Source organism: Varanus komodoensis, unplaced genomic scaffold (genome assembly GCF_004798865.1).
Source record: "Varanus komodoensis strain SLA01 unplaced genomic scaffold, ASM479886v1 scaffold40, whole genome shotgun sequence".
Taxonomy (NCBI): Eukaryota; Metazoa; Chordata; class Lepidosauria; order Squamata; family Varanidae; genus Varanus; species Varanus komodoensis.
In genome coordinates, this window is record NW_025335942.1 from 2,409,651 (window position 1) to 2,433,005 (window position 23,355).

The following is a 23,355-nucleotide window of genomic DNA, read 5'->3' on the forward strand; positions in this document are numbered from 1 at the left end:
ATTACACCATCTCACTCAGAGAGCTGTCCAGTTTCATCCTGAATGACTCTGGTGGGAGAGCCCACCACCTCTCCAGGTGGCTGGTTCCACCGTTGTATTGTTCTGACAGTGAGCAAGGAAGCTTCTCCTGATGTCCAGCCTGAATCTGGGTTGTCACAACTTGAACTGATTATTCCATGTCCTACACTCTGGTATCAGCAAGAAGAGATCTTGACCTTCCTCTTTGTGGCAGCCTTTGAGGTACTTCTAGAGCGAGATCATGTCCCCCTCAGTCTTTTCTTCTCCGAACATGCCCAGTTCTCTCAGTCTCTCCTCACAGGGCACTGTTTCCAGTCCCTGGATCCTTTTTGTTGCCCTCCGCTGGACCTTTCTAGTTTTCCTGCATCTTTCTTCAATCTTGGTGACCAGAACTGGACACAAAGGCTACTCTGCATCTTAGTGCAGTGTAACTAATAGTTATATGGAAATGCATCTTCCAGCTACCATAAATAATGCCCTTGGATTTTTCAGTCTAGGACGTTTCTTATGCCTGGCCTGGCTGCAGCCATCCTGCAAACACGGATCCCCCCACTTCCCAAGTCGGCTCTTGTGAAATCAAGCAAGATGGTCCCTTCATCACCTTCCAGAACTGTTGCACTTCTCTTGTGTCTCTTGAGGTGAACGTTCATGGATTTTCTTCATTACATTTTCCTCCACAGCTGTATGAATTTCCATTTCGCCAGCACAAGTTTCCTCCAAGCATGTGTTAAGGTTATCAGAACAAACAGCATATATTAGAAACATATCTAAGTAATTCATAGAAGCTTCACCAAGACGAAGAGCATTGCATCTTTTTTCTTACTGCCAAAAATTAAGGAAAAACGGGAATAACTGCATAACACCTTCGGATATTGCATCCAATGTTAGTCCAACTTACAGTTGCTGTTGTTTAGTCGCAAAGTCATGTCCAGCCCATCACGACCCCATGGACAACATTCGTCCAGGCTCTCCTGTCCTCCACCATCCCTCGGAGTCCACCCAAGCCCACACCCACTGCCCCTTCATGGATCACTGCATTGCCATGGCGAAGGGACTTGTGTAGCACAATGCAGCTATGAGTTATGCTGTGTTGGGGCACCCAAGATGGACAAGTCATACTGGAAAGCTGACAAAAGGTGACTCACTGGAGAAGGAAATGGCAACCCCCTCCAGTACCCTTGCCATGAAAACCCCATGGACAGTCCCAACTTAGAGTAGACCCACCCAAATGAATGAGAAAAATTAACATTGGATACAATTATTTGTGTCTCCTTGGCTTAGAAGCACCCCTAGACTTTTGATATCTGGGCTGCGATCGAAGTATTTTCTGCAAAATTGGAGGCAAACCACTGTGCTTCTCAGACATATTCACATTTTATTGGCAATGGGGACACCTTCTCCTTGCAAACTGTGGGGAAGCCCTGTTGCCGGGTAGCTGCTTTCAGGGCTCTGGGAAGGGACACATGGTCGTCTTGCAGGATTCCCCTGCACCAGCTGAATGTGGGGTGACTGCACTTGAGTCGAGTACAGCTGCTGCAGATACATCTCCAGAACCAGTCCAGCAAGAGGCATAGCCTTTAAGGAACAGTTCAGACCTTCTTTCCAAGTCACAACTCGATAGCAGAAGGACCTCCTGCTCCTGAAAACTGGCCAAGCAAGGCCGCCACCTTATTCATCCGCTTTATATCCTCCTTTTTTCTTACAGTGAACTCAACGCGACCTGCATCGTCCTCCTCCTCAAGCAGATGCATGACACTCCAGAAAGCTCCGGTGGGCTCTGCCCAAAGGGATATCCCAGGCCAGCAGCCCATGCATGTCCCGTCCATGCCTCAGAGGAAGAGCCACAAGCGGAACACTGATCCGCTTGGGTTCATGTTTTTGGGATGGCTGGCAGATGCCAGGGACTTTGAACGTGCAAGAAGATGGCAAGGCAGGGCTTCTTCTCTGCATCCCGTCTACCAGGGTATACCGCCCCTGGACCTGGAGGATCGACTCAGCCTGAACGGCTGAGCAGGCGCCGGCCCGGCCCCCCAGGCTCTCCCCGAGCGCTCCTGCAAGGGCTGCGTTGCCGGCTCCGCGGATGGGGCGGCTCCTCAGCCGGCCCGGCCCAGCCCAGAGACGGGGCCGCGCGAGCCTCCCGCGCACCCGCGCCCGGCGCCGCAGGAAGAGGAAGGCGTGACCCGCGCCTGTTCCCGGTTCGCCCCGCGCTCTGACGCCGAGCCGTGCGCAAAGCAGCGCCGCGCAGCGCAGCCACGTTGACAAGGCAGGGCGAGCCGCCTTCGCCGCCGCCGCCCGCGCTGCTACCGGAGGAGCGGCGCCAGCCCTGTCCGCGGGCAGCCCGGGGCAAGCATGTCTTCGCCGCCCAAGGACAAGGCGGAGACCCGCGCTGGACACCCGCCCGCCGGTACCGCCGCTCGCCCGCCCGCGCCTCCTTCGCTCGCCCGCTCGCTCGCTCGCGCGCGGGCATCTCTCGGGGAGCTTCGCGGGGGAGGGGGGAAGTTTGCAGAAAAACCCGCCCCGGGGATTTGCGCGCGCTTCGGAGCCGCGGGTGGGCAGCCACGGGCAGGTGGGGCGACCGCAGCCTGTCTGCACGCTTGCAACTTCGCATGCCAGGCGCGCTAGGGAGGCGGGCGGCGGGTTCTTCCAAAGAGCGATCCTGCTCGCGCTTACCTGGGAGTAAGCGCCCTTGAATCGAGTGGGGCTTGCTTTCCAGGAAACCCGCGTCGCGTTTGGCTGCAATCAGTGCCCGGTTGGTGGGGCTGGGGAGGTCTGATTGAACCCGGGGGCCTTACTCCCAGGTAAACGTGTCGCTGATCGGGCTGTGCGGACGTGCGGCGCTGCCCAGGGCGCGTATGTGCGCCGAAAGTACCCTGCCGCCGTACTTTCCAACAATAAAAGTCTTTCTCGGGCTGATTTACGGACTTGCAAAAAGCGGTGAATGGACATATGGAAACTTTTAGTGAGTAGCGGTGCCCATCCCCCTTCCCCGCCCTTCTCTGGCTGGCTTGTTGTTAAAGCCAGCCATTCGGCGTTGCCAACTCGTTTGCAAGGAAGCAGATCCCCCAAGTATCTGGGGAAAAGCCCGGCGAAGGCCACGACACGTGTCCTGCGGCTAGGATGGTGTCCGAAGGGATCATAGTCCGACTCACTTTTTCTACCCCAGAGAAATATTGCAACATAACCAGCTGCTAGAGTTGCCCGGTGCACACTTTTTGCAATAGTACTGTTTACTTCCGCAACATCAGATGTTAGCATGTTTTATTTATGTTTCAATTTCACCTCCTGATCCTATGCATATTTTACTTGGAGATTACTCTGCTTTCTTACAGTGAGAGCGACTACCAAGTTAGCTTAGCACGCGTAAGATGGCAGCCCGTGTGTTGGGTGCGCTCAAAAGTCAGGATCCCTGGGTGCTTTTCTCCACGTAGGCTGCAGTTGTATGTATAGTTAAACATAGGAAGTCGGAGTTGTAGGATTTTTTCCCTCTCTCAAGCATGCAGTGGGCCGTGCAACTTAGTTTCATTCTCTGCAGGTCCGAGCACTTAAAGCGACATCCAGAAACAAACAATAGAATAAAAACTCACCACACTTTTAAAATTAAAAACAAAACCGGAATGTAACAGATTCTTACTGATTGTTACGCTCTTGTTATATTCACTTTTGAAGTAACTTTTTTCTTTCTTAAATCACTTAAAAACAAACAACTTTCATAACATACACAAAAAGATTGTGCAATACAAATGAGAGAAAAAGAAGAAAATCTTTTCTTTCGAAACAATTAAAACTATACAATAACAAAAACAGTGCATCCCTCTGCGGGGACCGTTGGCTGGTGTTAAATTGTTCGTTCTCTCAGGGGGACCCGTCCCCCTTCCAAAGTTGCTTTGAATCTCGCAAAGGTTCAGAGGCTTCCCTTTCATTAATACATACACAATCAAGCGCCCAACCTGCATTAGCAACAGAAGTAGGAGGTTTCTCTGCCTAATGTTTCTGTCAAACTATATAGCCACGGATCAAAATGCAGCTCTGATTCACTCTTGCTGAACTCTTTATCAAGCCCTTGCAATCCTTTTTATTTTCAGAAAGCAGTGAAAAATGAGCTGCAATTTCGTGTGTGCATGTGTAATTGACTTTCCTGCCTCTTCCTGGAATATATTGATCACTTGCACTCAGTTCAGTTCTTAATGTACTTTGCTCTTCTCCCACCCTTTGTCTGTTACTAATCTGCATGAGCTGCCTTGCCTCTAGTTGGCTGGTGTTTTAAGTGCATGCCAAAACCTATGCTGGAAGTCTGGAAGTTCTTCTTTCTTGGAAGTATTTATCATAAAGGGAGGCCCGGGATCTAGGAATTGCTCTTTAAATTTCTTTTCTTTTTCTTTCATTGTTAATGGGTTATAAATTCTTGGACAGCTGTATACTCATGGATTAATTCCTCATCTGCTTTATACAATGTCAACACTTGTAGTGTATTAATAATAATCAGAACAATATCTTGTGCAAAGTGTAGGCTTCACTTCAAGTTCTTTGGGAAGAGGAAGTGAAGAAACAAGTATATTGGTGCTCCTGCTTATGTTCTCAGAAATCGGGCAGTAGCTGACTTCTTGGACTCACTGACGACACATGATCGGTTCATTATTGATTGCGCAAAGGCCTCCCATGGGCACCGTAGAATCTGCAGAATCTTGCACTGACCTCCATAAAGCTCACCAATTCCTGCCCCTTTGAAAAATGTGTATTTAATAGAAGCATCTTGGAAAGCATTGGGCGGGGAAACATCTTCCTGTTTTTGAAACCACTGCTGATCAGCTGTTCAGTGGGGAGGAAGAGAAAGAGAAAGTTTCTTCTGGAGCCCCACTTAGCTTTTGGCCCATCCACTTTTGGCCTTTGCTTTCTCTCACTGCCAGCCTCTAGACACCGCTGTTACTACTTCTCCCCTTTCTTCATGGCTGGGTTCTAGTCCCTGCTCAGCCATGGAGCCAACTGGGTGACTTTGGGCCAGTCACAGACTCTCAGCCCAACCTACCTCACAGGGTTTTTGTTGTGGAGATAAGATCGAAAGGAGGTGGAGAATGAAGTAAGCCACTTTGCATGAAGAAAGTATGATATAAATCAAATAAAAATATTTCCTCATGGCTCACTCTCTTCCCCCCTCCCCCAGCCTTGGTCTGTCTCTGCTACTTACACCTTTTCTAGATGCTGCTTCACAAATTCCCCCTACTGCTTTAGTTCGCTGTTTGTTTAACCCTGCTCTTCCACCTTGCATATTTCCATCTCTGCTACTGATCTGTAGCTCCGGTTTGCACACAACAAATCATGATTAATAAACTGGATTGTTCGGGATTATGCAGGAGTGAGCATGCTGGTTACTGATAGCACCTGGTCTGCTGAACAGCCCAGGAATAGGCCATCTCCGGAATGTTGACTGTTACATCTGAACCCAGAATGCTGGGTTGTTGATGGAGAACCAGTCCAGAGTTTGAACCCGTGGCTTGCTCTGGAATGAGAATTCCTTGCACGTTGTCTGCTGCAGCTCTGGTTGAGCTGTCAGGACCCAGCTTGTCCTCAAACAGCCCATCGTTTTTTGTTTTTGTTTTTTTCGCTTGTGTGAACCAAGTAAGCAGCTCAGGATCACTTCACAGTGGCAGCTTGCATGTTCACCCTCCAAATCCTGCTAGAGGTTGGAGCTACTCAGCTTCCATTCAGCAGAAGTCAAAGGGATGTGCAGAGGAAAAATCCATTTGGCTCCACAAGTGGGGTGCACGCAAGGTTGTTTTCCCGTTCAGTTACTAGAAAGTGTTGGTAAGCTGCTCACTGCCATGTTATGTAGTTCTAGACTGAGGAGGACAGGATTTCTTCCAGTAAAATAATTTTTAATAGTTTTTGACCCATGCTTTACCGCAGATGTGTCGAATGCATGTTTACTCATAAGACTGGCTTATGCTTAAGACAGAGCAAAACCTTTCTTGCATGTGGCAGATGCAACAGAGAGTAAGACCCAGTGCACAAGATGCATGCTTCCCACTGCTTTTACACACACACACATGCGCACAGAGTCCCCCAAAGTGATGACTTTGTGGCTTTGCAGTGCATTTAGGCTCAATTTAACAGAACATTAGGTTGGCTTAGGATCCATTTGATTTCAGTGGGATTTCTGTGCTCATATTTGGGCAGTTTATGCTGGTGTTCATCTGGAAAGAGAAAACATAATAAGTGTCTTGAATAGTATTTCCCATCAAGTCAGGAGAGGAATGTGAGGCTATTAACATTCTCTTCTTAATGGGCATCCATTACAATTTTAAGTGCCTGTAGATGGAGAATCACAGTTCCCTCCAGTTTAGAAAAAATGTACGTGCAAAATAGTTCAAAAACAGCCCAGAGGAGAATGATGTTTCTGCTGCCCTGGTAAACAAGATACTGATCTCTAAGTTATTTGCAAAAGCAGAAGGAAAGTTTCTCATGTGAGGTCAACACCTGTATAAAGAGGGCTGTTGGATTTACGTATCTCCAGTGTAGAGCATTTCACAGGATCTTTTGAGTTCTTACATAATATCTTTGAAACAGATCAATGTTATTTCCATATAATGGATCAAGTAATGAGGTTTAAGAAGAATTACTTGCCTATGATCTAGGTAGTTCTAAATCATCACCATCATTTTTATACCACCAAATAGCAGACAGTCTTGCAAGAGTTCTGAGACTGTGGTAATTGAACTCACTTAAGTTAAAATGTGTGCAATTTTTTTAATGAACTGCAAAATGACTGTTGTTCCTTCCTACTTTTGGGAGGCTGCTCCAAATATAATTACTGTTGAAAGAAATAAGATAGTTCTGGATCTTTGGAGAGAAAGTGGACTTACAGATACTGCTATGAAGAATGATACATATTGGGATATTCCACTGACTTTCAACAGCAGAATTCCCCTGCTCCTGGTAATGTAGTATTTCACAAGCACACGTCAACTTCCATTTCCAGTTATTGAATTGTTCCCCACAAACCCTGGGATATTAATTTCTAGATTTAAAAAGATTGTGAGTTTTCATCCTCAATCCAGGCAATGTTATTGTAAACTAAAGTACAGTTTACAGGCTTGGTGGGAAAACTTTGTATCCAACATGGATTTTTAGGTGTCTTAATTTATTTCACAAGGAAGCATTTTCCCCACAAATAGCTTTAAGAACTTGATTTCTCCTAAACTGGGTAGCCACTGTACCTGTCTGTTAAACTCATTGTAGCAATTTGACTCAGTTGGAGTAAAGCTAAGTAGAGCTGAAAGTCTGAATTTCATTTCTGGAAACTGTGCAGAAATAAAGAAAGATAACAGCCTGGTTGTGAAAGAAATCTTTTTGTTTTGGTGCTCTTTATAGGAAGCTTGGCATTAGACTCAGTGGTTCAACTGAAAGATTGGAGGGCATGTAAGGAATGGTTACTTAGATGCTTCTGCTATTGGAACATAACTTTTAGGAAGTGAAAGTTGTTATCTCTATTTTGTATTGCTCTGTGGAAGCACAGTGATGGTTATTTTAGCATCCCTCGTGTATAGTATTTTCATGTTCCTGAACAACAGAATTATATTTCATCGTGATATGTGTCACATTCAGATAATCAGAAGCATGGATTAAAATGGGTGGCTTAAAACACTTGTTCAGAGTAGCAACTCTCTCCATGTTTGTTGGTTTATTTATCTCATTTCTATACAACAGTTCTTAAACACAGTACAATCAAATGCCATAAAAGTTTTTTTCAAATTATAAACATTTTAAACAGAAGAATAGCTAAAAATACAATGAGGAATAGCCCTGTAAGAAATGACTGAGATCAGTAATCCCCCCAAGCCCCTGGATATCCCAGGACAACTGAAAAGGCTTGGCATAAAGAGCAGTCTTAACCTGGCATGGAAGAGATGTCAGGATTGGTGCAGGTGGACCTCACTGGAGAGGTCCTTCCATAGATGTGGGGCAGCAGAGGGAAAGCTCCCCCTCTTGTTGCTGCCCTACAAGCCTTGCTTGGAGTTACCACTTGGAGGAAGGCCCGGGATGTTGAGTATAGTGTTTCCATGGACTTCAGCTGGGAGAGGCAAACATTGCTCATCGTCAGCTTTGTGCACTTTATGAAGCAGCCCTGTAGTTGATTTAGCCTCTTTAATGGGGCCAGAAATCTGAATGAACGTAGAAATGAACATTTCAAGTGTGCTAGTATCATCTGTCTGTGATAACCGTAGATGCCTCTGGAAATTTGAGAAACTGCCATGGGCACCACCCTAAAATGGCTGCCCTGTGTGAGCATGGCCAGTCAAAAAGGGCAGACGGACAACCTGCCCAAAGATGTTCATGGGGCATTAAGATGGCAGCAGCCAGAGGCTCCCACTGTGCTTTGAAGTAATCCCATCTGCCAGTAAGGAATTCTATAAAACAAATGAACATACAAATTCAGAGGAGAAGGATGTCTTGATGAGTACCAAGGAAGAGATCTGGCAGCTCAACAGGCATGGCATTGCTTAGCCTTCATCTCTGGCGTAGACAGACTGGCCTGGTTCACACTCTGTGTAGCTAAAACAAGCCATGGCAGTTTGATTAGGCATGTGCCAGTGCACCATTTGCCTAATGACTGTGGTCCTGCCATCTATATCCAGGGAGAAACTACAATCAAATAACTCAGCAACAGTCCATGGTTTAAGCAGCGATTATTGCCCCAAGCCCAGGCAGAAGTCTGTCTTGGCTGTGCTACCTGATTCTGTTGAACTCTTAAGGATTGTATTTAGTCTTTGCACAAGGAAAGCATGTTCTAATGTTGTCATACGCTTTTGGTCTTTCCCTACCACCACCTGGCATATCTAACAGGCTTTCTCTCTCCTTCCCATTCCCTGCTTCTTGTTTGCACTGCAGTCAAAGCTGGCGGGATGCGAATTGTACAGAAACACGCACATGCTCCAGAGGCCAAAGAAGAAAAAGATAAGGACGAACAAGACTGGGAAAGTGGCACCAGGTGAGGGCTCTCCCATGATGTAAGAGATATGCTTACTTGCTTCCAGATAAGCCCTTTCATTTCAGACCATTTTAGTGATGGAGTGATTAACGCACTTTTGATAATCATTTCTGCTGGTCTGTGTGCTTATGAAGAACCTGGGCTGAATTGGAATACTGAGTAGAGTTGGAAGAAAAGAGGTAGAATTGTAGGTTTCCCAGGGACTGCCTTGGTATTAGGTGGTCATACCTTGGATCCACTGTTCTGCGGGTGGAAGTTTCCATCCACTTCTCCCACCTGCAGACCTTCTGGCACTGTCTCCAGTCTTCTCAGAGAGTCCCTCAAATGGAGAGTCCTTCTGTTCTGCAGTTTCCTGCCTGCTGGTGGAATGACACTGTTGGATCCAAGCTCATGTGTTTGACTGTTTTTTTCTTCTTTTTTCTGGCCGCCTCCTATTTTCTCTCTTGGGCAGTAGATTTACTCAAGTCAAGTGATTCAAGGAAGGATGAGGTGGGTTTGTTGACACGGTGAGAGTTTTCGGGAAAACTGTTAATTGAGTTGAGTGTTGATCCCGGAAAAGGCCAACCTTTTTTTTAAAGGGTGTAGAAATGGTTTGAAGGGAACCTAAATTGTTCTTTTATGAGTCTGGGCCTATTCGAGAGTATCTCAATGTAGACTTTAATGGAAAATTATGCAAGAAAGGAAGAAGTGAGACCAATAGCAGCTGATGAAAGTCTAGGTATTTTTCCCAGTTGTCTGGGCATGGAACTGATGAACACAGGAGAGACTCATTGCTATTTATCCAATGGAAGTTAATTTTTATTGGCTTCACTGGTTTGTTTAGGTAGCCCATTTGTGGCAACGCAGTCAGGAATAGGGGAAGAAAACTAAGTTACATGAAAATACTGTGCAAAGAATGACTGCATTGTAATTTGGATTCTAACAGAGTCTGAAGTGTTGTATATATAAAAGATGATGCAACTTGAGCAAAATAAAAGGTTATATGTGATTAAAGAGAAGGAAGGAAGTAGGCTTAATGCTTTCCCTTCTGCACTGTTAAGTTTAGCTAAGCATCCTATTATGAAAGGCCTAAAATAAAGAACACTTCTAGAGTCAACCAAGGGTCTGTGGTGGCTTGATCTTGATCCAGAAAATACATCTGTATGAAGACAGCTGCCTCTTCCCATTGTCTATTGCAGAATGCAAAATTTAGAGGAGTCCTGGCTTTGAAAGTGCTACCATAATCCTTCAGTACAATTGGCAAACATTCTTCAGCTTTATCAGTTGACATTTCCTAGTGTATAACAGAGGGAAAATTAGTACAAAAGGTGTGTGTTTAAATGCCTTTTAAAATATGTACTCAAGGCTGTGGGAGGAATTGTATTCTTCAGTAATTTGAGGAAAGTAAAAATTTACTGTGCTGAATTAGACCAAAGCCTTCTCTTTCTGATGGCGCTGAGTCCAAATGCAGCTCACAAAAAAATGATGGAAGTAGCCAAGCATTGTTTTTGTATTTAGCAGTAGAGTTGAGTCAGACACTACCTTGTCTTCTATATAAATAATTTCTAATTCTTCATGGAAAGCTGTGAATGCATATTTTAAGAAGGTAGCAAACAGTTTACTACAGAATCCCAAGTTTTAGTTGCCCCAACACAGCTATGCCGGTTGTGACATAAGCAGCACAAAATGTTGAGCTGGCTAAAGTCGGAGACCGGAAGCAATCCAGACCACAAACTAATAAGAAGTGGAGTAAAGGCGCTTTATCACATACTCGGGAACCCACCAGATTGATTAGTGGCGCTTAGCACCTCATAGAGTGGAGTCGCATGGCATGGCAACCCCTTTTGGGGAATCAGTCCCGGAGATTGTCCGGTTGTGCAAACCTGGACTGCTCCCTGCAAGATGGCTTGCTTGTTTGTGGGGAGGCAAGCGAGCTGCCTTACAAATCTGTGGCTTTCTGTAAAGGTGGTTGGACCCATGATGGGCTGTCATGTCTTCTGCATGCAGGTGCTTGGCCCCATCGTTCATTCAGGTTTACGGTGAGCAAACTGCTTGGCAAGAGTGGCAGAAGCCCTTTTGGCTGTCCCTGAGCCGCCACCAGGGACAGCTGCTCCGTCAGGTGCCCAGGTGGCTCTTAGTATCACTGTGACCCAGGGAGCCTTCAGATAGATCCTTCCTTGTTCTGTGACAGTCGTCAAGTGGAGCGCTGTCCTGAGAAAGCAGAGCTGTGAAGGATCTTTGCTCGTGAAAGAGCAGGGTACTTGGGAGAGCAAGGAGCATGAACCTGCCCCCTTTTTACAAGCACTGCTTGTGACAGTGCCAACAAAAAGCCTTTTCTCTTAAAAACTCTCTGCTAAATCTCCAATTTTTTGGGGCAGAGGAATGCATGATGAGTGACCCAGCGACTGTGAGTAGTGACTGTGAATACGTGCACTGAGCTTCCTTCCCTTCCCCTGTAAAGCATCACAGCTAGAAGGCCAAAAGTGACAGTCTAGCTAAAATGCAGAATGGAAGAAGCAGGGAAGTAGAGATCTTTACTGAACTTCCCCCTGTAATCTTCCACGTTCAGAAGCTCACAAGCAGTCGATAGGATTGGATGAAGGCAGGGTTTTGCATTGTATCCTAAAGTTAAATAGTTTTTTATAAGTTATTTTAGGAACCAAACAAATTTATTTATGTCCGTGAACAAGAAAGTTGTGTATTTATTGTAAGGTGTTTTTTCTTAGTATTTTAAGTGCGTGTTTTGTTAGTGAGACATATGCTGGTCTGCATTTTCTTGGGATAATTGTTTGCATTAAGTTCTTAGCTGATAGATAGGGGAGAGGCTTTAGTTGTTGAAGATGAGAACTGGATTGGCAATGATTCATATTTTCTCTTGGAAAGCACTGAAACAATGAGACGTGCTTTGGCTCTGTTCGTACATATCTTAAACACTGGGGAAGGCAAGGTAGATGAACATCAATGACTTTCTTAAAAAATTAAAAAAACAGATTTTCAGATTTGTTTTAAATTTAAATTGGATTTTTGAAATAAAATGCTTTTGAGGAAAAATATATCTAAAGTTAGTTTTCTATTTAAGATACATTATAATCCAAAGGTTATTCATCATGAAAGAAGGATTCGTTTTTAGTTATGTAGCATGAACCTGTATATTCATGCAATGTTTAAATGTTTTGATAAACGAATTCCATTAATCCAGTCACGGTGTCATGCTTTTCCAGAGTTTCTTGTAAGATTGGGCAATTTTTCCATCTAGAAGATATGATCACAGATGCTTGGTTTTACAGTTCCCAAACTGTGAATATGTGTCTGCAGAAATCACGTGCCACTTCTTCACAGCAAAAATGTTATAACATAAACATACGGAATTGAGGAAAAGACATTAACCCCACTGTTCCTTTGCAAATCTATGTATGCAGAACCAGCCCCTTACCTTTTAAGTGCTAAGCTTCAAAATTTCACTGAACAGAAAAGTATTGTTGGGAAGCTAAGTGTCAGGAGGGAGGGGCAAGCAGGAAAATGAAAGTGAAACCTTTTTAGATGATCCTTTTGTGAATGGTCTGAGGTTCATCATATTAGTCTTTCCCTGGAGGAGAAAACGTGTACTGGCAGCGGGCTGTAAAAGAGACCCATTTTGGGAATATTTTCATGAAGTTTGTCTACCTATAGGTAAGGCAGGCATGTATGCAAATTCTGTAGAAGACCATGAGTTAAGTCTAGTCTTACTGACTAGTGATTTAAATCAAATCCACCCTGGTGGACGGTATTGCTGTGGGGAAAGAGGCTTGTCGTTCTCTCAAGGTACTCCTGATTTGCATATTGTGGTCTGGATTTTCCAGAGGTCCAATCCATACGACCTAGCTCCTCTGATCTTGAGCAGTAAAGTTACTGTGGATTGAACCTGCCTATGTATGTTGTTCTATATAAATAAAGGACCCATGCAGGTAATCTAACCCAGTCTCTTTCTGGGCATGCCAATTACCTGTATGCAAGTAACTTATTACATAGAGGAGTATTCATTGATGGGAGCCTCCATTTGCAACCCGAAGGAGTACAGCTCAGGTGCAATTTTACCCTGAGCTGAGAACTTGGTTGATGAGTCAGTGGGAATCAGCCAAGTGCTCACTCCTCACTCGCAGAGGATCTTGTGGGCTGCCAAAGCATTCAGGCGTTTAGCACAAGTGGTTTCTGTGTGCTAAACGTTTAGTAGGATTTGGAAGCTTAAAAAGGAATCCCACTTGAGTTGTTTTATTCCCTTTGATTTGGACGTGCTTCTCACAATATCCTGGGGTGGATCCAGTGCTTCAGCTGTGGTGTGGTGGTGAAGAGTATTTGAGACTCTGGTGATTTGGGCCGTCATCCTTGCAGAGAGCCGATGCGAATGTTGGTTAGAGTATTGGACTGGGGGCCTGGGAGATCCGGGTTCTAGTCCTTCAGCCATGGAGCTCACTGGGTGACTTTGGGCCAGTCACAGACTCTCAGCCCAGTCTCCCTCACAGGGTTGCTATTGTAAGAATAAAATTGAGAGGAGGAGGAGGAGATGTAAGCTGTGTTGAGTTCCTTGCAAGGAAAAAAGGCAGCAGATAGATAGATAGATAGATAGATAGATAGATAGATAGAACGGGTAATTTTCCTTCCCCCATATAGCTCTTGCGTATCCTCAAAATGTGCACCAGAGGGCTGGGAAATGGATTTTTGGGCCATCTACAGAGCTACGAGGGAATAAGGAAATGCCCTTGCAGCAGAGAGATACTAGTGCAGTGTTGCATCTAACCCACCAATGGCAGCCCTTCATTTCTTAGTGTTTCTAATACACACTATAAAATGGTTATCTTTAGGAGCCACTTTGTGTAATTGTCTCGCTCGTGGCCTGTGCTGCTTTGCATAAGTGCTTGACAGTGGTTTTGATTGGCAGTCGGATGTACACTGCTATTGCTTGGCCATGTCATATTTATTAAGATGAAGAACTTTAATTAAAACCTTAGATTAGGAATTCCTGAGAGGACAATATATCATTTTGCAAGATCATTTGTTGTCACAAATTGTGACATGAGGGTGGAATATTCGCCGCTGTTTAAATCAAAAAGATCACTGTTGGATTGGGTCTCCAAAGTTGTATGCATGACCGAGGCAGAGAATTTCATAGTGACTTGTCAATCAACATCTAGAATGTTAACCCGGTAGATACACTTGAAGGGCAAGTAAGAAGCAATTGCATTTAATTATTCAGTGTTCCATTAGCATCTTCTTGTGCACCCCAAGAAATATAGGCATCAGTAATTTAGCCAAGAATATGGGTGGCCTTGTGGGAATTTTCTTATTAACAAGATTGGCTATCAATATTCCAAAGTTGTTTGCTTTTCTTTGATTTAATCTGAAGTAGAAACAGAGCTTCATCGGTAGTGGTGCTACCTAATCAGTATTACAGCAGTGCTTATTTTGCATGAATTCCTGCTGTTATATGTATACATTAATTTCTATACATCTGTTTACCAAGTCAGAAGCAGTTACAGAAGATTTGCTTCACTAAAGCTACAATTGTTCTGAGGCAAATGAGGTGTAAAATTAAAGCACAGAGAAGTTTACTAAAACAAAAGGATAAAAGGCTGGGGAATTCTCCCCAACCTTAGATAAAAGCAGTGCTTGAAACTTCTGGTGGTGGTTTTAGTAGTAGGGGCGGTGGTTGTTGTTTTTTTTGGCTTTAAATGAGTTTAGTCACTGAATGAGTTTAAAATAATATTAAGCTATTATTAACTGTCATGAGAATAACTTCAGTGAACTGCTGGATTGCATGTTTTCCCTTCCCTCTCTTCCAACATGGCCATGAAACTTAGAGTGGAAACTTCTGCTTAAGCTTGACCACAGCTGAGTTTGCTTTCTGAAACTTAAAACTGTGTTCAAACAAGCCAGCTTCTTAATCTATGGTTTAAAGCTGGCTTGTTTCAATAAATAAGATAAGCCACAGTTTATTGGGTTTGACTCAAGCAGGAGACATGATAAGTCAAAAATGGAAGCAAAGGGTTCCAGTTTCCTCCTCCAGCCATGCCAGAGGGATAGAAACAAACAAGCCCAGTGCTTGTTTTTGCAACGTTAAACAGTGATTTACCTGCAAACCAACTCATTGGCTCAGCTGCTTAGAGTGAAATGGCACTGATAAAGTAGACTAATCCACAAATATATTTATAAGTAAATAAAATATTACACCACAATACATTTTAAGTATAGTGCTGCAAGGTAGCATCATTACAATTATGCTATGATTGCAAGAGACTATTATTGTCAATTTTAAAGAAATGGTTATTCCACAAGGCCTCAGAATGGGGTTGTTGTTAGAGAGAGGCAGAGAAGAGAGAAGGCAGTGTTACTACAACCATAACCAGCTGTTAGACCAAAGATGTAAGTGAGCTGCATAGCTGAATGGAGTATATTAGTGGTGTTTATATTCTACATTTGTATCCCAGCCATTCCGAAAGCACCCACAGCTGTGTCCTCTAGATTATACTACTTTTCTCTCATAATACTTCTTTGAAGCAGATTATGGGGTGAAAAAATGACCAAAATTCAACAAATGAGTTTCCCACAGTCCTTTTATTCTGAGCCTTCACTCTACTGCAACTCCTGGTCTCTTGGGTTGTGTGAAAAGGCAGGTTGTGTATGCAGAGGAGAAAGAGAAAGGGCAGAGAGAAGCGAATGGATGTGTGAGAGCTGTGTGTGCATATCTGTGGATTATGGGAATGCAAGTGAGGAGTGGGAAACAATCATATATTGTTACAACAATACTATCTATCTGTGTATGGTGCTGCTGCGAAGAGTCACTCCTGCCTTAAAACTTACCATCTAAATTTCCATTGTGTGCGAAGAGGAAGACGACAACGGGAGAAGAGGAAAGCAAGGAAATGAAAAATGGTCCTGAGCAAATGTAACTGTTTCTTGTACCTAAGTCTTAATTTTAGCTGAGAAGAAAGAGTAAGCGGTTGTGGCAATAACTTCACGTAAAAGTTGGGCAGTCTGAAGGGACGGAGAGGTGCCATCACTAAGGTGTTCTTGGGGAGCGTTCCATGCATGAGTTGGGCAAGGAAAGATGGTGGAAGGCTCTCCCATTTGACAGGTGTTATAACCACAATGAAAATAGTGCATATTGTATGTGGGCAGTCTTGGTGTACTTTAGAGTACATTTGGAATTTCGAATCTAGGGATCTGTAGGCATATTCTGTGAAGACATTCATCCCAGAGAATTTATTTTATTCAAACGTAAATGCTTTGGATTGGTCAGTTCTTTTGATCTTACAGAGCAAAGCTGCACCATAGAGCGATTTATAATGTCTCGTGCATTGGGTCTTCATGTAAAGCATTCTAACAGAAAGGCCTGTGAAAACCTGTGCTTTCTAACAAGCGGGTTCTGAAGTTCGTTTTAGTGAAAATAGGTTCACAATATGAGACTTAAATATTACAGGCCATGGATGCATGGGGAATAAAAGGCCTCCCCCTCCCCAAATTCGGACTGGTCATCATTTTCTCATTTTCCAAGCTTTTTATAAAATCTGAGAATCCCTTTTTGTTTCTTCCTTCCTTCTGCCTGCTTGTAGGTAGGACAGAAAGGCAGAATAAGACTTGGAACGGAGGCAAAAGTGACTGGAAGAACACAACCCTGTGTGTTTACGCTGACTTTGTAGACTGGACTTCTAATTTAATATGTGTATTCTCTAGATACTAAAGACATAGCAAGTCAGACCATCTATCTTGCCAATTTGTCATCAGTGGTTGGCTGCATTGGTTCTCCAGGTAGGAGGTTTTCCAAACCTACCTGGAGATGCCAGGGCTTAAACATGGGACCTTTTGCCTGCAAAGCAGATGTTCTCCCGCTGAGCCAAAAACATTTCACTTAAAGAGTGTTTGCTGAAGGGAGCACTGAAGGGAGCCGCGTTTGCCGTCTAGGCAGTGAGAAGATCAGTAGTGCTAGGCATTCTTTCTTGAAAGTCAACTTGGCCACTCATGGAGCTTCCCTTCAATTCATCCCTTTCCATGGAGGTGTTGGATAGTTTGGACAACTCTCTCGGTTTGTTCAGCACATTGGTGAGGTCCACTGGGACTCCTTGGCAGACGAGATGATGTAAACATTTTAAAATTTTTAGCCGAGAATGGACCGGGGGTTTTTAAACGATTTTTTTTTATATATTATCATGATGTATGTATTTATGTATTCTTTGTGAGCCTCCCCGAGGCTTTGTTGCGATGGGGGTGGCATAGAAATGTTTTAAATGAATAAATAAATAAAAAGCCTGCTCTGCAAACTGGAAGTTTGAAAATTACTCCTATCCAGGAATTCAAGAATTGCACAAACACAATAAATGCATAATTTAGTCCAATTAATGCTGATCATTATTAATTATCCAAATAATAATGACTTCTAGGATTGAGCAGGGTTATCAACACCTTATCTGGATCTCCTGTTTTCTTAAATCACTCCACAACCCCCCCACGCTGCTGAAATACCAGTATAGGGTATTATTTTTCGTGCTTCTTCCATTTGCTTTTGTTTTTAGATCTCTTCTGATATCTTTTGCCCTGACTGTGCGTCACAGTCTAACTTTGATTTTGATTAGATCACCTGTGTAGTCTGCAGCTGGCATGGCTTGGTTGCTGTCATTTACGCCACTGACTGTCACCTGGGTTGGGCTACAACCCAGAAATAGATGGTTGTCACCAGTGGCATAATTTTAGTATAGTATAGTTTAACATAGTTGGCTTTTTTCCTTTTTAAGAGAGACAAAAAGTGGGGCGTGTGGGTGGAGAAAAGGCCAGAAAGGAATAAGACTGAAACAACTTTTAAAAGAATTCAAAGTAGATTCCATCTTGGAGGTTGAGAAATTACGCTGGAAGATAAGCAAAACCTGTGCGACGTTATACAAACCCCTCCCTTATAATGCAAGCTATACTGTAAGCACGTCTGATAAGCAGTACAAATAACCAAGGTGAACTGAATGCTGCAACAGCAAAGGGTGCCAGCCCTAGTTGTGGTCCTGGGTTGGCATTTTTGCAAAAACTTTTCTGTGGTTATCTCAGTTGCAAAAGCCTACAAATTCTGCAGGCTTATGCACAAGCTCTGATCCTTATCGTGCTGCAGTAGGACGAACATGCACTGAACATGTGGGTGCCACACTTTCCCCCTTCTCTCCCCAATTGTGTATATGCCACTGTGTTGTGTATGCAGCCCATGCACACCACTCTTCTGCCACTGTGTAGTTTGTTGGGCAAGACAGTTTTCAGAGCAAATATTTCCCCCAGGTCAAACTCCTTTATTTCATGAACATTTTAACCTGACATTGAAATGGCCAGAGATACTCTTTCACTTTGTAAACACTGCATTGCCCCAGATAAAGAATGTAGTTTTAACCTCCACACATTTTATTTGCCTGATGCATTAATGCCACACCCTTCCACACATTCCCAGATGAATAGTTGGGGCAGATGCACTCCCTCTGCAACTCTTAACCTTATGGCCCATAGGCCATGCTTCGAAAACTTGAGACAAAATCATACATTTATATTCCGCTACCACTATAGCGAGGTTGATTTAGCCTTCACTATAATACAATGGGTTCTCAGTTATAATGTGCCCAGCTGACCAGAATTTTTTTTTTCCATTTTAAAAAGGCCTTGCTCCAGAAATAAGAGCTGCAGTGGTTAAACAGGTTTCTCAAGTGTAGGTGAGGGTCTGTAGATTTGAATAAGCCATCTAAAAATATCCCAGTACACTAAAGCTTTCTTATGGTAAAGAAGAGTGCCACCATTCATATTTCCGTTCAGACCATTTTTCCATATGGAAATAGATTGTGTGACTTCCTTCCTGCCGTCTGAAATGGTACTGTTGGCGAAATGGTTTACTGATTCATCAGGCTGTTCTGAAAGCTAAGTCAAACTGAAGCAGTAGCATGTTACGGAAAGAAACATGAAATTCAGGTCGAAAGGGCTTAAAGCCATAATGCCAAGCTTATGGGGCACAGAATTCATTGGCAGCAGAAGGAACAGCAGCTGAGGTGAGCCAAGTAGCATGCAGAGAAAGAGAGCCAGGCTTCCCAATGTTTGTGGAATGGAATCGCCTCCTGGAAAGCATCACCATTCTGTTTTTTGGTGCCACAAAAAGATTTATTTCTTCTCCCAGCCTTATCAATGTATTTGCATGTGGGTTTAATTTGTGCGTGTCATTTTGTTTTTTGGGGATTGCCATGGAAACTTCACTGCAAGGTGATGTGGAATAATTTTAAATAAATAAATTAGAATTTGGACCACCAGCAGTTCCTTAAGAGTAGACATGGTGCGTGTCTTCCAGTTTAGAGCAGGAAGCGAAAGCTTCTTGCTTACATAGTAGAAACACGCCTGGAATCAGATGTTTGCATCTTTACCAAACAAGTGAGTTCTGCCCTTGCCTGCATGATTTGTCCTTGTGTCTTTTGTCCTTCGTATCCCATGAAGTTCAGATTCTAGGTAAAGCAAGGACGTGGGGAGCTCCATTAGCATCAGTGTCAACTTCAGAGTGCAGGCATGTTTCCTTGTGGAAAAAACAGCAGCTGTACCTCGCCTTCTTGCAAAAAGCAAACAAAATATTTCTGGCAGCTGGGATTGCTACAGAGCAAAAGGAAAGCTCCAGGCTGGTTCCTTATTCTTTTCTCCTGAATGCCTCTGGGTTTATCCCTCGTGAATGAAGGTGGCAGGTTTTTGCAGACCAGCGCCTCCATTTCCGCTGTATCCATTTTGTGGTAGTCCTTGGACAATTTCTCAAACCAACTGCCTCCCCCTGAAACAAGCACTCCTTAAAACACTTTGCCAGGCGTACTGCTGAAATAGGTCATGTCACAAAGGCACACGGCTTTTCTTCCCTTCCTACAAGGCTGCTACAGTTTCATCTGAAGTTCTGGTCATATGAGACTTACATCACTGAATCTTAAAAGGGCAGTAAGGTTGCTTCCTTTGATCAAAGCAGAGGTTCAAAAGAAGTGGTTGAGACCAGGATAACCAGAGGTCAGCTCTGTAAGGTATTGTTATCTTCCAGGCCAAGGTAATTAAGATTGCCTGTTCCACAGTCGGAGAGCGCTTGGAGGCTCTTTTCCAGGATAAGATGAAAACTGACAGTGTACCACACTGATATTGGCTTTGAAATGAAAAAATATAATTGCTGCTAATAAGAATAGGATTTCAGGCATCAACCTGGATTAAGTGCTGGCTAGATAGACGATTGCCTGACTGCCACAACCAATTTGCAGTCTCTCATCTTTTCAGGTTTGCTCTTGCCCACTACCAGAGGGTTTGGAAGTTGGCACAGAGCTGGGAAACCTGCCTCCGCGAAGGCACCTTAGGAAGCTGCTTCATTCCTAGGCACACCGTTGGTCCGTCTAGTTCAGGGTTTTCCACAGTGGGCCAATTCACACAACATAGCAACCCACGGTGATCCTGATCCAAGATCAGGCGTACCATGGGTTGTTCTCCCCTCCTTTTCCCCTCCCCAGCCTTCCAGGTGGCATCCCAGGATCGTGCACAGCAGAACCTGACTTTTTCCCTCCCTCTTTACTCCAACTGTGACTCCATTCATTGTTTTTTTTTCCCCTGGAGAGCAGTGTTGCTGCTTGTGACAACTCCTCCACCAATGCCCCGACAGCACTTTGGAGCAGCCATTGCTGGTTCCCTGTCCTTTTAAAATGTGTTTTGGGGTGGCACAAATGCGGGGAATTTCATTTGTAATTATAAAAAAGAGATCATCAATGCATTCTGGGATTGGTTTCCCAGGTTTTGACAATGTTGCAGCCCAATGTGAGTTCAGGAACTCCTAGAATAAGCAGTGGGCTGTAGGGTTGGCTTGTTGCCCCAGAAAGCTATCCTGTAGGAAGCTGGCTGGGTTCAGACAATCCACCATGGCTACTTCGGCATCATGGGTTACTGTGCTGTGTGAACGCAGTCACTGACTGGCAGTTACTCTCCAGGAGATTTTTCCAGTTCTACTTGAAGAACCCAGGAATTCATGTATTTCACAAGAATGTGTTTTACAACACATGCAGGTTTGGTTTGGTTTGGATTGGTTTGTTCTTGAAGCAGAACCTCATGTGTGTTCAAGCAGAACAGAGTTCTGTTGTATTTAATTTCCAAGCGAACTAGCCCAGGGTTGAAAAGCTGGTTTTCAGTATTCTTCCAGATTTACAAGGAAGTGTATTATGGAACATATTCTGAGATTTATGACATGATAAAAACTTAATGATCTGAAAATAAATCTCCATTAATGGCTTTTCTGTACTTAGGAAACATATTGCTAAAGATACTGGTTTAGACCTAAAGTCGACCCTCTGTGACGCAAATGGCTTTGCCTGTTGTTAGAAGGATCTAGGAGCCTTCACGGTGAAGGGTGAGGTGGCTGATTTCTTTATTCTGCAACCATCAGAAATGCCCCTGGGGTTCTTCAGCCCTTCTGAGCAGTAGAAACTCCAAGGAGATCAGAGAAATTGCAAAAACTCGCCTCCTAGAAGATCATCCTGTTTGGGAAATTCCATGCTATTCAACCCTGGATCTGGACCATCCATTGCTGGTTCATCAGTCAGTCTTTTTGCCTCGATGTTGCAGTTTTCTGCATTTGCAGGATGAATGGGTCATTTTTGAGTAATGAACTGTTGAGAAATAATGAGAAATTGTACATCCACCAATTGGTAGTGTTACCTAGTGCATCTCTGACCCTCCATGTACATGTGTCCTATTTATTGTTGGACACAAAATCCAAATAAGGAAATTGTTCATTGGGTTCAGGAGTTGATCCAGAACTTCATTTTATTTTTATGGTGTCTTCAAAAAATTGGTGTGACTGGATTTCTTTCCTTTTTTCTCTGCTGGAATTCTCTATGCCATTATCAAAGGGTGGACAGTCTGTTTGTGTGTGGGGAAGCATTTCTCCCCATGTTTCCACTGATGGAATGGCTTCTGTCAACACAACAGCATTGTATCCAACCTACTGTTTTCAAAACTTACATCCATATTTGCCCAGTCGCCCCCTGAGATCGGCGGGAGAGGCCCTTCTCCGGGAGCCCTCCGTGAGAGAAATTAGGAGGGTGGCTACTCGGAGAAGGGCTTTCTCAGCGGTGGCGCCTAAGTTATGGAATGCGCTCCCCAGAGAGGTCCGCCTGGCGCCGTCGTTATTTGTTTTTCGGCGCCAGGCTAAGACCTTTTTATTTAAGCAACATTTTAAATGCTAAATACAATTGAATTTTATCTGGCCAGGGCGGCTTATTTTATAATGTGAGTTTTAATTAAGATTATTTTATATGGATTTTAACTTGTTTTATCTATGTTGTAAGCCGCCCCGAGGCTTCGGCGAATGGGGCGGCATAAAAATGTTTTAATAAATAAATAAATTAAATAAATAAATAGTTTATTATATATTCAATAGTAAATCTTAAAATATAAGCCTTCAGTGCTTTGAAAATATTGAGACATTTTCAGTCTTCAGCCAAGAAAGCGACTTGCTTCATTCTCCCAAGATGAAGAGTTAAAACTAAGGAAGTACCATCTTCATTTGTTTCCAAATTTAAATGCAGAAGGGAAGCCAAACAAATATATATGCTCCTTTGCATAATTTTCTGAATTTGAAAATACGCTTGGTTTTCCTCCCAGATTTGTTCAAAACACACAAAGAATAGGAAGCAAACCACAGCATTTCTTTATAATTTCCTTTTTTATTCTTTGACCCATCCATATTGATGTCTGTGGATAAATGTTGCCAAACCAAACTCCATTGTTCAGTAATTCATGCCCAGGGAGCAAGTTTTGAAAATTATGCCTTTCTTCCTATTCCAAGCACAGTTCTCTACCTATAACAGTTTATAGATAAGGCCATCTAAAGAAGATAGAACACAGAATGTGAAGCACATTTTTCTGCTGTTTTCTAATGGAGCAAAATGGAAATGTTGACAGCCATTCAAGGTGGAACAGATGGGGCCACTCACCTTTGTTTAGGTTGCAGAAAGAGAACACATTCCATGCTTGCGTGACAGACTCACCTTGGTATGAACTCAACAACTAACTCCCATTATGAACAGAACAGTCCCATAAATGTTGGAATATGGATTTATTCCTAATACTGTTTCTTTCTTAACTCCCTGTTCACTGTTCATGAGAAGGTTGGTGACATTACTGAGAGCTAGTGAGAACACTGGGCAGTTTCATGCCACATGTGGGAATTTTACCCTTGCGGTGCTTGCAAAATCCTCCTGTGCTTGACAGGCGATTGGGCACATTGGGAGCTTTCATCCTTCCTCCTCTCCTGCAGGAGAGGGGACATTGTAGGAGCAAGCCCTGAGGACGGCAGGATGACAGTCCCTAAAAATTGTGTTAATTCTGGC

At 43.6% G+C, this 23,355-nt stretch overlaps 1 protein-coding gene across 1 annotated transcript in view; it reads left to right on the top strand.

Moving 5' to 3' along the window:
- The first annotated feature begins 2,259 nt into the window (after positions 1-2,259).
- The window catches only part of LOC123029632 (death associated protein), a 44,500-nt gene continuing 23,404 nt past the window's right edge, over positions 2,260-23,355 (top strand). The window contains exons 1-2 of the mRNA XM_044442808.1: positions 2,260-2,422; positions 8,902-9,001. Of these exons, the coding sequence (XP_044298743.1) occupies positions 2,368-2,422; positions 8,902-9,001 (155 nt within the window). The 5' untranslated portion in view covers positions 2,260-2,367. The remainder of the gene's footprint in view (positions 2,423-8,901; positions 9,002-23,355) is intronic.